This window comes from Palaemon carinicauda, chromosome 36 (genome assembly GCF_036898095.1).
Source record: "Palaemon carinicauda isolate YSFRI2023 chromosome 36, ASM3689809v2, whole genome shotgun sequence".
NCBI lineage: Eukaryota > Metazoa > Arthropoda > Malacostraca > Decapoda > Palaemonidae > Palaemon > Palaemon carinicauda.
In genome coordinates, this window is record NC_090760.1 from 9,015,849 (window position 1) to 9,030,848 (window position 15,000).

Genomic DNA, 15,000 nt, shown 5'->3' on the forward strand with positions numbered 1-15,000 from the left:
TACCTATATTGAATTCCTTTGATGTTCTAACTATGAAACGTTCGCTAGTATTTTTCTCACTATAAAGTAGGATGAAAAATGATTGAATGAAAAAAAAAAAAAAACACACACACACACACCAGGAACTACGCTAGAAAGTAAACGGAATTCCTAACCATCAATTGGACTAGTTAGGAAGACTTGAAAATTGCACTAAATTGTTGTAAGTACTATGTCAAGAAATTCTTGTGATATAAAAAAGAATGAAAATTGAGTAGAAGTGTATCAAGTATTTATACTGGGTTAGAGGTGCCAGTTAAGGGATTATATCTTGTATTTTTGTTAAATATAAAACTTCGATAGTTTATCTTTAAAAAATATTTGTTGTTGTTGTTGATTGTTGAACGTAATGAAATGGGATTAATTTTTCTTTTAGATTCTCTTCATAATTAAATGTCCCTGCTTGACATAGTATTACCTATTGCGAGACGAATAGTTGAAGAATATTAACTATTACAAGATGAATAGTTGAAGAATTAACTATTGCGAGACGAATAGTTGAAGAATATCAACTATTACCAAACAATTGGTTAAAAAACTTAACTATTGCCGGACGATTAGTTAAGGAATATTAACTATTGCAAGACGAATAGTTGAAGAATATTAACTATTGCCAGACGAATAGTTAAAAATTATCATTTATTGCTAGACGATTAGTTAAAGAATATTAACTGTTGCAAGACGAATATTTAAAGAATTTTAACTATTGCAAGACGAATAGTTAAAGAATATTAACTATTGCAAGACGAATAGTTAAGGAATAATAACTATTGGAAGACGAATAATTAAAGAATATTGACTATTGCAAGACGAATAGTTTGAAGAATATTAACTATTACAAGACGAATAGTTAAAGAATATTGACTATTGCGAGACGAATAGTTAAAGAATATTGACTATTGCAAGACGAATAGTTTGAAGAATATTAACTATTACAAGACGAATAGTTAAAGAATATTGACTATTGCGAGACGAATAGTTAAAGAATATTGACTATTGCGAGACGAATAGTTAAAGAATAATAAGTATTGCAAGACGAATAGTTAAAGAATACTAACTATTGCAAGACGAATAGTTAAAGAATACTAACTGTTGCAAGACGAATATTTAAAGAATATTAACTATTGCAAGACGAATAGTTAAAGAATACTAAATATTACAAGACAAATTGTTAAAGAATATCAACTATTCCAAGACGGATCGTTAGAGTATTAACTGTGGCCAAGCAAATAGTTAAAGAATGTTAACTATTGCAAGACGAATAGTTAAAGAATATTAAGATTTATGCTTACGTCAAACCTTTATCAAAACCCTTTTAGTTTCCCATTAAAACTCATTTAAAATCCTTTTAAGTTGCTGTCAAAATCTTACTTTAGAGTTAAGTCTTAAATTGATTCTGCTTCAGACTTTGAATCACATTAGGTTGACGCTAAATCAGACTCATAATTCCTTTAAGTTGCTCCTAAGCCTGACTTGAGATTACTAATTAAGATAATTCTAAAGTAGGTTTAGCAGCAATCTAAAAGTATTCTAAAACAGGTTTAAGATCTTCCTAAAAGGATTGTTTAAAATTCTTTTAGGAAGCTGGTAAACTAGAGTTAAAATCTCTCGAGATTTCTGCTAAACCTAACTTAGAATATTTTTAGGCATTTGGTAAGCCAGACTCAAAATCCCTTTAGATTTCTGCTAAATCTGACTTAGAATCATTTTAGGCAGCTGGTAAACCCAACTTAAAATCCTATTAGGCAGCTGGTAAACCCAACTTAAAATCCTATTAGGCAGCTGGTAAACCCAACTTAAAATCCTATTAGGCACCTGGTAAACCCAACTTAAAATCCTATTAGGCACCTGGTAAACCCAACTTAAAATCCTATTAGGCAGCTGGTAAACCCAACTTAAAATCCTATAAGGCACCTGGTAAACCCAACTTAAAATCCTATTAGGCAGCTGGTAAACCCAACTAAAAATCCTAAGGCAGCTGGTAAACCCGACTTAGAATCCCTTTAGATTTCTGCTAAATCTGACTTAGAATCCTTTTTAGGCAGCTGGTAAACCCGACTAAAATCCCTTTAGATTGCTGCTAAACACGATTTAGTACCTATTCTTTTAGGCAGCTGGTAAACCCGACTTAAAATCCCTTTCAGGTAAACTTGGTGTTAAAACAGGTTACAGATGAACTGGTATTGCAGATAACATGAATTAAGTTGATTTTCATTTTGTGCCACCTGGCCAAGTGTCAAGGCCGAGAGACATTTCAATTATATATAATTTAGCGGATAGAATATAATATGAATATTAACCTGAATGGCTTCAGAATCAATATAAATCAATATAAATCATCTAGATATAGTAAATTAAAAATGAAATGGGTCAGTCTTATCTAGGTAATGTTTTTCTTATTCGTTTTTTTTTTCTTAAGAAAACTCGCACTATTAATCATATAATTATTTTGACCTAAAGTAAACCGTGACATTTGGTCGTTAGTGACATTAATAAAACTAATTGCAGTGATCTTGAAACAACTTTGAAGACAAAAAAATATACGTGCAATGTTGTTTAAATTTAGTACGACAAGAAAAGGAGAAAGTACAGGTTATAATTTTTTCTTAACGTATTCATGTACGGAGTCGTTATCGTTACTAATTCAACTAGTGTTTGTTACTTGGAATTTAGTTCTTGTTCTTGCAATAACTTCAAAGGAATTGCTTCAAGGAATTTCGGGTCTTCAAATGACTTGTGGTGAAAATTGTAGGATAAAGTGGATTGTATAACTTAATTTGTTACAGACTATAAAGCCGTTACAAATGTCTTTTCGAATTTAGTTATTGTTCTTGCAATGACATTCAAGGAATTTCGGGTTTTATATGAAGTAAATTTTTCATTTTCAAAAGATGAAAATTTCCCAATTTCTTCAGCTACAGTTTTCTGAATATCTTGAAAATATCCAGACATGTTTAAGTGAATGTTTTCTTCCTTTAAATTCAATCACAATTTTACCCTGCATGTGTCTTAGAGGCTTTATCATTACATTTGTATATTTTTTTTTTGTCTAAGCAAATTTTGTTTTTAATTAAAAATTTCCTTATTCATATTTTTTTTTTTTTTTACATCAAGATTTCTTTATAATTACATTTTTATATTTTTTTGTCAAAGCATTTTGTTTTTAATCCAAAACATTATTCAAACACTTTTTTATTTTTTTTTCACATCAAGACTTCTTTATAATTCCATTTGAATTTTATTTTTTTCGTAAAAGCACTTTGTTTTTAATCCAAAATTTTCTTATTCATATACTTTTTTTTTTTTTTACACCAAGACTTCTTTAAAATTAAATTTGTATTTATTTTATTTTTCGTCAAAGCATTTTGTTTTTAATTCAAAATATTCTTATTCATATACTTTTTTTTTTTTACATCAAGACTTCTTTATAATTACATTTGTATATTTTTTTTTTCGTCAAAGTATTTTGTTTTTAATTCACAAAATTTTTTTATTCATATACTTTTTTTTATAGTAAGACTTCTTTATAATTACATTAATATATGTTTTTTTTGGCAAAGCATTTTGTTTTTAATCCAAAATTTTCTTATTCATATACTTTTTTTTTTTTTTTTTACATCAAGACTTCTTTATAATTACATTTGTATATTTTTTTTTCGTCAAAGCATTTGGTTTTTAATTCACAATTTTTTTTTATTCATACTTTTTTTTTTTTTTTTTTTACATCGACTTAATTATAATTGTATTTGTAAATTTTTTTTTCTTCAAAGCATTTTGTTTTTAATTCAAAATATTCTTATTCATATACTTTTTTTTTTTTTTACATCAAGGCTTCTTTAGAATTACATTTGTATATTTTTTTTTCGTCAAAGCATATTGTTTTCAATTCAAATTTTTTTTATTTATATGCTTTTTTTTTTTTTTACATCAAGGCTTCTTTAGAATTACATTTGTATATTTTTTTTTCGTCAAAGCATATTGTTTTCAATTCAAATTTTTTTTATTTATATGCTTTTTTTTTTTTTTTACATCAAGGCTTCTTTAGAATTACATTTGTATATTTTTTTTTCGTCAAAGCATATTGTTTTCAATTCAAATTTTTTTTATTTATATGCTTTTTTTTTTTTTTTACATCAAGGCTTCTTTAGAATTACATTTGTATATTTTTTTTTCGTCAAAGCATATTGTTTTCAATTCAAATTTTTTTTATTTATATGCTTTTTTTTTTTTTTTTACATCAAGGCTTCTTTAGAATTACATTTGTATATTTTTTTTTCGTCAAAGCATATTGTTTTCAATTCAAAATTTTTTTATTTATATGCTTTTTTTTTTTTTTTTTTTTTACATCAAGGCTTCTTTAGAATTACATCTGTATATTTTTTTGGTCAAAGCATTTTGTTTTTAATTCAAAATATTCTTATTCATATGCTTTATACTTTTTTTTCCTTTTTTTACAAATATCCTTATAATGTTATATCACATTAAGGGTATTTTGGCAATACAACGTTTTCCATAAATGATTTTTTTTTGGTCAGAATATCTTTAAAATTTACCATATACTTTTTATCAATAAACGTATGCCGTTTTTCTCAGAATTCCAACAGAGTTAAGTAGTTATTGAGCAAGTCACTAAATCATTAAATTACCAGCAAAAATTAGTCCAATTTTTTTACCAAGACATATAAATAACATGAGATTCTAAGCTCAAGTTTAAACCTTGTAACCATAAATAAATGAGGAAGTAATAAAAACACCATTTTTTCTTGTTTGAATCGTATTCATGTCTACAAACTAGTACATTCTATAATAATTGAATATATGTTATATATGCAAAACACATAATACTAGGTGCACATATATAAGTAAATTAAACTTTCAATTTTTTTCTCTTTTTAGAAACTAAACCATCATTTTTTTTGTCTTGCTATAAATCCAACAGAAACTGGAAAAAAGCTTCTATTGGCAAAAATCAACACTTCACATGGAATGCTGGAAAGCAGAACAGGTTCCGTAGGGAGTTTCAAGTGAACAATAACAGGGTCGCCCTCTATCGAAATGTTAAGACCAAGGCACTTAGAAAACAGTGGACGTTTATAAGGCGACCCGTCCGGTGAGTGTGCTGTTGACGACTGCTTTGACAGAGAGTAAAAAATTTTGGGTGGAAAGTTTGTGCGTTGACCCCCAACCCTGCAAAAAAAGTGGTGCCAGTCCATAGTGATAAACAGGTGTAAAGAGTTTTATTAACCATGAGCATGGCACCATTCCATGGTCTTTTAAAAGCAACAACTGCAAGGGCTTTGGTAGTGATTCATCTGTTTTTATCTACAATGGATTACATTTTTTTCTAATCTTAGGGTACACACGCGCAGGTACCCTCGCGATGAAAACTGGCTTATAAAATAAATTGAAAAATAAAATCTAGTGATCGAATGTCTCTCTCTTTTCTGAATCTGAACTACCAAAGCGAGGAGCACTTGTTGCAGTCGGTTAACCATGGGTTTATGCATCACACCACGGCATTCACACGTAAAAAGAAAATTATATATATATAAAAGAAAAGTTTAACCATGGATGAGGTAGCCAGGGGTAAAAGCACCGAGTTTAGATGGGGGAGGGGGGTAGGGGCCCACAAACTTTATGCTAAATAATTTTGACTTCAGTTTGGTCTTGTGATGCTGCTGTTGCAGATTTTTCTAATCCCCACAGAACCAGTGCTTTGGAAACACCAGAAAGTCAGTTTTATAGTAAGCAATCCACACTTGAGACTCGCAATAAAGGGTGGGGGGTGACGGGGGTCGGGGGGACGAGGGGGACGTGTCGCAACATTTTGTGGTCTCTGTTGCAAAAAAGGGGTGGGACGTGGGCGGGCAGGTAAAAGTGATGTGTTGCTGGTGGTCAAGTGTGAATTGCTCAGTATAATGATATATATTATTAACCCCCAACACACAATGTTGAGGGGGGAAACTTGGACATCGATAGCATCATCAACGTTTACAACAAGCCTGTAGAAGAGAACATGTAAACATCAAATCAAACATGGAATAGCTCTTGATTCAATAACTATTGGAAATACTTCAACCACGGTCCTTCCTGCTTGGTGGCACGGCCTCTTCCCGTCCACTGGACAGGGGGGAGGGTCGGGCCAGGAAGTGGACCTCATTACAAACTAGCTTCTGGAAGCAAACACTGAACTGTTCTTTTACACTCTAAGGTTTGGACTAGGCTGGAAATTAAACATTGGTTTGGTCGCAGCTAACCCGTATGCTTTGCCAGCGGAGGGGTTAGTCAGTAAGAAAATAAAAAATAGCAGAATGAAGAGGATGTACAATATATATAAAAAAGAAAAGGAAAAAAACAAGTGACATTTTCTCTTTTTTAGAGTCCACGAGAGAAAGTTTTATGGAATGCATATAATCACCTTAAACTTTTTTTTTTTAAATTTGATTTTAAGAAAATATAGCATTGAAAAGATTAAAGTTCACAATCAATAAAGAAACAATCTTCATACAAAAGCATTACTACCCATTTCTAAGGTGCCTAATTTGTTTTGAATTTTCTGGTACGTCTCTCTCTACTGTTGGCAGCTAGCAGCCATTGTTGTTTCGAACGCTGTCACCAGAAAGGGAGCAGAAGGAGGAGGTGGAGGAGGAGAAGGAGGTGGTCAGGAGGGAGACTTTCATTCTTTGCTTGGCAGAGAAAAAGCCCCGTCTCGACCACCTCAGTACAGCTTCATTTTCTCATTTGTTTTTTTCACCAGCTGCTAAAGCTATATTTACTGTTGACCCACAAACTAGAGTTTATAGAATGTAATAAAAACGCCTAATATGGAAGTACCAGACGATTAAACAGTTGTACATTTAGCACCAAAGTTTTGGTTTGAAAAGCATTATTAATTATTATTACCATGATGTCATATATTTATATATATATATATATATTTATAAATGTACTGTCTGTGGCATTTTCAGTTATGTATATAGGAGCAAAATACAAAAACAAATTTCTTTTGAAAAGGATTGTATAGATGAGCATAATAAATGCGCCAGAGACAATACACTGCCAACTATTTCTGCTTGTTCACAACTTTTACTGACAAAGAACACTGAACTCGGACATTAGGCTGTCCATCTCCCGAGACATGAACAATGATGCCTCCACGAGGGAAGTGAACAATCTACGGGAACTACACAAACAAAAATCCACTTGTGACTTCTGCTAACACATTTTTATTTTTGGTTTTGACATGATCATCATCAACTGTTCATGTGTCATTCAGATTTACATTTTTTCCATATTTTTCGTAATGAACAAATTGCATGAGTGAAATGCTCCGAGACAGATTGACAGCTATCTACATGGCTTTGTTTTCCTCTTTTTTTTATATATAACTGAAACCCCCATCACCTGTATGTAGGTTTAGTAAAAGTCTGTCGGTAAGAGCGGAGAGGAAAAACTGCTAACACGGAGAGAAACGAAAATCATAAATACGGAGACGTTGCGTCACAGATCTGAGATGGTCTCGGGGATCAATTGGGGATCACTTTTCCTCTTTCAATATATATATATATAACAGATTATGCCTTCGGTTCGTCCAGCGACGAAACAGGGAGAGGAGAATAAAAAAGATTTGAGAAAAAGAGAGCGAGAGAGAGATTCATTCATTCGTGATACGTGTGACTAGATCGCGCAATAATAACGGGGGCGTGTTTGTGTAGTTATGTCTTCTCGAAGTCAATCCTTCAATAATTGTTTTTTTTTCTTATTTTATCTTTTATGTTTATGCAACAGACTTACGATTTAACGACCACCACGAAGCAAGGCCACTTTGGTTTGGTTTTTTTAATGCTCTCAGGTAAACTCGCCTTAAACGCAAACGGTTGTGAGCAAGTGTTGTGAGACTTTCCTTTGGGGGTATTGCCTTCTTGTGGTGAGGAGGAGGAAAGAGGAGGAGGAGGTTATGGGTGTGGCATGGGCGGCATCCGCAGCAGATGAAGAGGAGCATGACGACACGAAGCGTTCTTCTTCTTCTTCCTTTTTTTTTTAATGTTGATGGAGTCATCAATCCAGTCTGTACCCTCTCCTGATATCATCTGCCCGTTTGTGCCCTGCTCGGAGGCCAGAAACTATGGAGTTGTTATGGGCTTTCTTTTTAAGGTTTTTATACCTTTGACTTGGTGTGGTTTTCACTATTTCTTTTTTTATAACTTGGTAACTTGGAACCACCATCAACAACTACCCTACATGCATGACTTAGAACTAGGAGCCTTAACATGAGAATCAAGTGCAAAAAAAAATATATATAAATATAATCATAAAAATCAAAAATACAAAAGATCAAATAAAACTAAATTATACAGTGACTAGGGGAGACAATGCACGTAAGGAAAATTTTCAAAAAAGGAAACTTCCACATTGCTTCAGAGGTGTGCAGTGCAGGTTTAGTTGGGCGAAGGGGGGTGGAGGGAGGGGGCTAGGATCGCAACCCCCTCCCCCCATGTCCACGAGGTTTATAAGGGTGCTCCTACGGAGGTCAAAAATAAAAAACGAATGAAGAAAAAACTATATACAAAATCGAGGAACAATGGGCTGGAAAGTCTTCTTTCTCTCATCATTGTTAATGGAAGGCATGAAAAGGCACGAATGCTTTGTCTCAATATAAATCAAAGGCTATTTATTATTTATAATAACATTTGGACAAAATCTGAGACATGCACCTTTAATATTTGTATCATGATAATAATAAAAAAATGAATGCCCATTTTTTTTTCTCCTATTTTTTTCAAGTAACAAATGTTCCTCCATTGTCTTTTTCTTTCTTTCTCTACATAGCCTTTTCTTTCAACATGTCTTCCTCGTATAATCTAAATTGCCACACTCAGTCACTGGGTATTTACAAGAGCCTAAGAACGAAATGATTCTTCTCCTACGACGCGCATGCGCGGAGGAGGGGGGGGACTTGACCCAACCACTTGGCAGTGGCAGCAGACGGGGGGGTTGATTTGACTTCATTTGTTTCTTTTTTTTTGTTCATCTGCAGCTATTATTAACAACGTGGCCACCCAGTTGGCGCCGTCGGGCTATCCAATGGGCCGTTCGCTCACCGCTACTCCAGCTGTTCTAAAAATGTCGGAGACTTGAAGTATTCGGGTACGGGTTCGTCCAGCCTGGCGATGACCTTGTAGATGGCCTTCTTCCAAGAGGACTCCGTGTCTTTCTGTTCCTGGATCGCTTTGTAGAACTCTTTTAGAGTCTGTTCGACGACGTACCTGAAGTGCTCGGGGATCTGCCGAAGGAATAAAAACGAATTCGTTAGATGTGGACGGAAATGTTCATTACATTAAGAGTCATTTACCTTTTTTTTTTTTTTTTTTTTTTATAAATGTTACTTCACGTTAATCTAATCTCTATATATTTTCATAACTTTTTACGAAAGACTTTGAATATATTGGCTTGGTTTTATTGCACATAGATCAAACGGCAAAGATATTTTTTTTCTTTTTTTTGATCGGTTCCATTTTAATAGACCAAATTATATATTTTCATAACTTTTACGAAGTCTAACGTCAAAGAATATTTTTCTTTTCAACAAACCAAAAATATATATACCACCCTAAAATTTATATTAGCCCCATGACGAAAATGCCCTTACACAACGTACTCTCACAAACTTCATATTAGCCCCATGACCATATGATTTTACAACGTACTTTCCCGCAATATTGTTCATGACGTATACAATTCTGAAGTATACAACTTACACTTACCTCGAGGTGGTTATTTCTGTTGTAGTGTAAATTTAGTGCTCTCATGATCTCGGCATCCATGCTGACTGCAATGTCATCAAGGTTCTTAACGCCTTCACTGAGAGCTTGTCTTGCATACTTCTCCATCTGGATATAGTAGAACTCCCTGAGGAAGAAGGAAAGGGGATATTAGTTAAGAGATGCTGAAGTTCCTAATCTGGGGTCGGTTGAGTTCCTTGTTAGGCTGGGAGGAACGTAGAGAGGAGAGGTCCCCTTTTTCGTTTCATTTGTTTGATGTCGGCTACCCCCCAAAATTAGGGGAAGTGCCTTGGTATATGTATGTATAATTCATTGTTAAAAGATGCTGAAGTTCCTAATCTGGGGTCAGTTGAGTTCCTTGTCCCGGCTGGGAGGAACGTAGAGAGGAGAGGTCCCCTTTTTTGTTTCATTTGTTTGATGTCGGCTACCCCCCAAAATTGGGGGATGTGCCTTGGTATATGTATGTATAATTCATTATTATTATTAATTAAAATGAACCTATATTCATGTGAAACTACACTAAAGGAAAAACTAATCTAGGGTCAGTTGAGTCCCTTGTTAGGCAGGGAGGAACGTAGAGAGAAGAGGTCCCCTTTTTCGTTTCATTTGTTTGATGTCGGCTACCCCCCAAAATTGGGGGAAGTGCCTTGGTATATGTATGTATGTATGTATAATTCATTATCATTATTAATTAAAATGACCCTATATTCACGTGAAACTGCACTAAAGCAAAACATATTTTGATGGTCATATTCCAAAGGATAGCAAAGTCAATTGAAATTAAGATAAAATTTCATGTATAATAATTCTTATTATTATTAATCAAATTGAGCCTATATTCTTGTAAAACTAGTTTAAAAGAACAATAGTTTGATATCCATGTTCCACAGAATTAATAAATTCAATTGGTGAAGAAAACATTGAACACAAAATGCTATTATTATTGTTATTAATTAAATTGAGCCTATATTCTTGTAAAACTAGTTTAAAAGAACAATAGTTTGATATCCATGTTCCACAGAATTAATAAACCCAATTGGTGAAAATAACATTGAACACAAAATTAAAACTCGAACAATGTCTTAAAAATACAAATTAGGAATAGAGGAATACAATTCGCCGAGCCTTTTATGTCACCCAGTTAATGAAAACCATTTTTCGTTATATTACAGATATCCAAATAAGCAAGATTACAAAACATCATCTTACACGTAACGAAGAGACGGCCATACGAGGAAGGTAAGAAGGATCATTAGTATGTGTTCTCTAAATAACCAATGAATTCTTTTTTGCTTACATCCTCACATAGGTGTTTTTATAGTTTATATATGCCATATGGTTTGACGTTGTTGCTGTTTTTCGAATGATTTATTGTTAATTTCTTCTCATCATTTATTTACTTATTTCCTCTCCTCGCTGGGTTATTTTTCCCTGTTGGAGCCCTTGGGCTTATAGCAACTTGCTTTTCCAATTAGGGTTGTAGCTTGGATAATAATAATAATAATAATAATAATAATAAAAGCGACCGGTAATATCAATTCAAATTGCAATTTTCAACATAGTCTTATTAATAACATTACAGGAATACGAAATTTCTGTAATGACTACCTCATTGGGTAAAACAGTTCAGTAATTAACCTCTCAAGACCTCTCACTCCGTTGACCTTATTCTGTAAAATATCTTAGTTACGTAAACAATCACTCCTCAAGTCTTGAACATACGGGAAAAAGGGGGCAGGAGTGGGGGGGGGGGGGATGGCGGATAGAAATGGGAACAAGGTACCGTTCGCCAGGCTGAGATGCGGGTATTTTGATCTACATTAAGAGTTGCAGGCGAGATGCAGTAACAGTGTAATTAACATAACGATGTGTGTTTCAGTATTCATAAAAAAAGAAAGAAAAAAAAACACGCACATACTTGGTAAGAGCGACTTTATATGTATGTGCACACGCGTGTGTATATATGTATGTATGTATGTGTATGTATATATATATATATATATATATATTCATAGTAAATGTAGTTGTTTACATTGACCAGAACTCTACATAAACTTGAGAGAGAGAGAGAGAGAGAGAGAGAGAGAGAGAGAGCGCCACTGACAATTAAGCTCAAAGCAAAGTTGTTACAAGAAAAGACTTTATACAAGAAGAAAAAGGGGGCGAGAAACAAAAGCAAGTGTTGGGCAGACAAAGGGGGGGAAGGAAGCAAGCAAATAATGAGAGAGAGAGAGAGAGAGAGAGAGAGAGAGAGAGATTTAAAAAACCAAGATGATTAAAGGTTGGGGAGAGCGTATGCCGATATCCTAAGATGATTATGAGATAATATGACTGGATTCAATGAAGGGGAGAGAGAGAGAGAGAGAGAGAGAGAGAGAGAGTTGTCAAGCACTCCTTGGTAGGCCACCAACCAAAGGGTTGAATGAATCTAAAACCAGATTCAAAATTCCAAAGAAAAAAAAAGTTTTATCGTCGTTGTAAAAATAAAAAAAATTAAAAAAAAAAAATTCAAAATTTCAAAGACGCAAATGTGAGTGGATAACATTTAGGACCACTTACGCCCCCCCAAAATAGGTCGATTGTCCAATCGCCGTGTATTAATTATTACCTTTCCTTCCGTACCCTTTTCTGCAAGGAAAAATCTTAATTAAGTTTTGACTAGCGATCAATGGATCTCTGAGACTTAGCGCCAGTAGTTAATAAACTCGCAAGAAAAATGCACAAGAGAGAGAGAGAGAGAGAGAGAGAGAGAGAGAGAGAAATTACATAAGATTAAGGAATAATAAAGGGCATTTGTAGATACCCATAAATTAAATGTAGGTAGAAAAGTTAGAAGGTGGAGAGAGAGAGAGAGAGAGAGAGAGAGAGAGAAAATTACATAAGATTAAGGAATAAAAAAAGGGCATTTGTAGATACCCATAAATTAAATGAAGGTAGAAAAGTGAGAGAGAGAGAGAGAGAGAGAGAGAGAGAGAGAGAGATGAGAAGTGTATGCGCGGGCTGTGTGAGAATGCAGAGTACACAGGAAAATATCGACCAAGACCAGAGTTTAACAAACAAACGAGCTACCACTGACACGATTTATAAATTTATGAAGATGCTCTCTCTCTCTCTCTCTCTCTCGACTTCGTTGATATGAGAAGTATTGCGGAGGCAAGGAAAATATTAATACCCGCAATAAATGAGAGAGAGAGAGAGAGAGAGAGAGAGAGAGAGAGAGAGAATGGTATTTCTTTCAACCTAGTTAATAATATTAGCAATATTCAAATTATCGGTATATGTTAATAACGTTTGAGATTCAACGCAACTATAGCCAATTCTTTTTAGTGAGGCAGATTTGCACCAACTCGCAGGTGTGCCCTTTTAGCCCGGAAGAGTTTCATGATCGCTCATTGGTTGGACAAGATAATTCTAACCAATCAGCAGGAAACTTTTCCGAGCTAAAAGGGCACCACTGCGAGTCGGTGCAAATGCGCCTCATTAAGAAAAATTGAGTATAATATAAACGATTTAATAAAAAAAGTTATTAAAATATTTCATATACAAGTAAGCACTGTAGTTGGGCAAAAAACACTTAAGTTATTAAGCTTCATAAACATATGGAAGAAGGGATGGGGGATTTCTTGAATTTTCGGGTGAACCACCATTACTCATAAGGAAGTGAGCGAACCTAAGCGTTAAAATTTATTGTTGATCTGAAGGCCCCATTTACCATCAAGGGAGCTGAGGTAGGGTAGGGGGTGGGTTGGAGAAACAAGATCTTGTTAGGTATTATGTATATAATAAGAAAGAATAATCAACATAATGGATTGAGTAAGCTATTCTTGAGCTTCCATAACCTCTTTTTCTTATTCGCTTACATTATTCCTTAATTATTCTTCTTCTTCCATTTTCTTAATTTTTCTCCCCAATCTTCTCAGTTGTTTCAATTTACATATCAGTTCCCTCTTCCAATCTCCTAGCGGTCCATCCCTTTTGTAAGTCTTGTCTTCAAGGTGCGATTGCAGGGCTTGCCCCCTTCCCCCCCCCCCCACGTTGGCAACTCGGCACTGAATGATCTACCCAGCCCCAACGCCTGGCCATAAACTAATCCCTAATTAAATTGTCTTTATTTTCCGGTGATTTTCAAATTCCATTTTTTCTATCATTGTCAAAGTGTACCTGGTAAGAGTGCTAACATAATTCAAGACAAATTGCAGTTTTTTAAACATATGACACAGGAAAATAATAAAATATATTTCAAGAATATTTACAAATAGTTATACGGTTTTATATGTTTTTCATCTGTGAAACTTAAATGAATGAACAATGATAAGCATACAATTATACAATCAATAATTGCTTTTTAAACCTTGAATGCAGAAGTCTAGTTTGCAAGAGGTTTTATTATGTACAGTTGGCTTCATTAATTCCGGTACACTAATGTCTCCATAGCTTCAAGGGAAGTGTACCGGAATTAATGAAGCCAACTGTACATGATTCATCTTTTGGAATGGAGTATACGATTATTAAAATTTTTTTTTTGCTAAATTAAGTTTTTTTTTTCTTTTTTTTTTTTACCAAATGAAAACTGGGATTGATATCCTTTACAAAGCGAAATAAAAAATAAAGAATCTTTTTCCTTTATAATAAATTAATACCTTAATTACAAACAACACATACGAACAATTTGACAAACGAAAGAAAAATTAAGAAAAATTAAAAAATCGTGTAATCTCTAAGCTTCTCTCCCTCCCTCATGCTAGTTGGGCCTCCACCTTCCCTCCCCCCCTCATGCTAGTTGGGCCTCCACCTTCCCTCCCCCCCTCACAAACATTAGCCCCTCAACACAAGAAAAAGCAGAAAACAAATGAGGGTTTGGAGAATGTCTCATTCTCTCTCTCTCTCGCTCTCTTCCTCACAGAATGCGTTTGTAAACAAGAACAGCAGAGCAGCAGTAAGTCTCTCTCTCTCTCTCTCTCTCTCTCTCCGTTACTTTCTCACTCTCTCTCTCTTGTTAGTCTCTCACTCTCCCAGAGTTAGGCTCTCTCTCTCTCTTGTTAGTCTCTCACTCTCCCACAGTTAGGCTCTCTCTCTCTCTTGTTAATCTCACTCTCCCAGAGTTAGGTTCTCTCTCTCTCTCTCTGTTAGTCTCTTTTTCACTCATAGTTAGTCTCTCTCTCTCTGAGTTAGTCTCTCT

The 15,000-nt window shown here is 34.1% G+C and overlaps 1 protein-coding gene and 1 long non-coding RNA gene across 2 annotated transcripts in view; one reads left to right on the plus strand and one right to left on the minus strand.

Moving 5' to 3' along the window:
• LOC137628751 (uncharacterized) overlaps positions 1-15,000 on the plus strand; it is a 200,239-nt gene that overhangs the window by 84,598 nt on the left and 100,641 nt on the right. Inside the window, exon 2 of the long non-coding RNA XR_011041388.1 lies at positions 10,994-11,060. This is a non-coding gene — a long non-coding RNA (uncharacterized lncRNA). The remainder of the gene's footprint in view (positions 1-10,993; positions 11,061-15,000) is intronic.
• pros (prospero) overlaps positions 5,882-15,000 on the minus strand; it is a 52,425-nt gene continuing 43,306 nt past the window's right edge. Inside the window, 2 exon segments of the mRNA XM_068359934.1 lie at positions 5,882-9,322; positions 9,804-9,948. Coding sequence (XP_068216035.1) covers positions 9,143-9,322; positions 9,804-9,948 — 325 coding nt within the window. The 3' untranslated portion in view covers positions 5,882-9,142.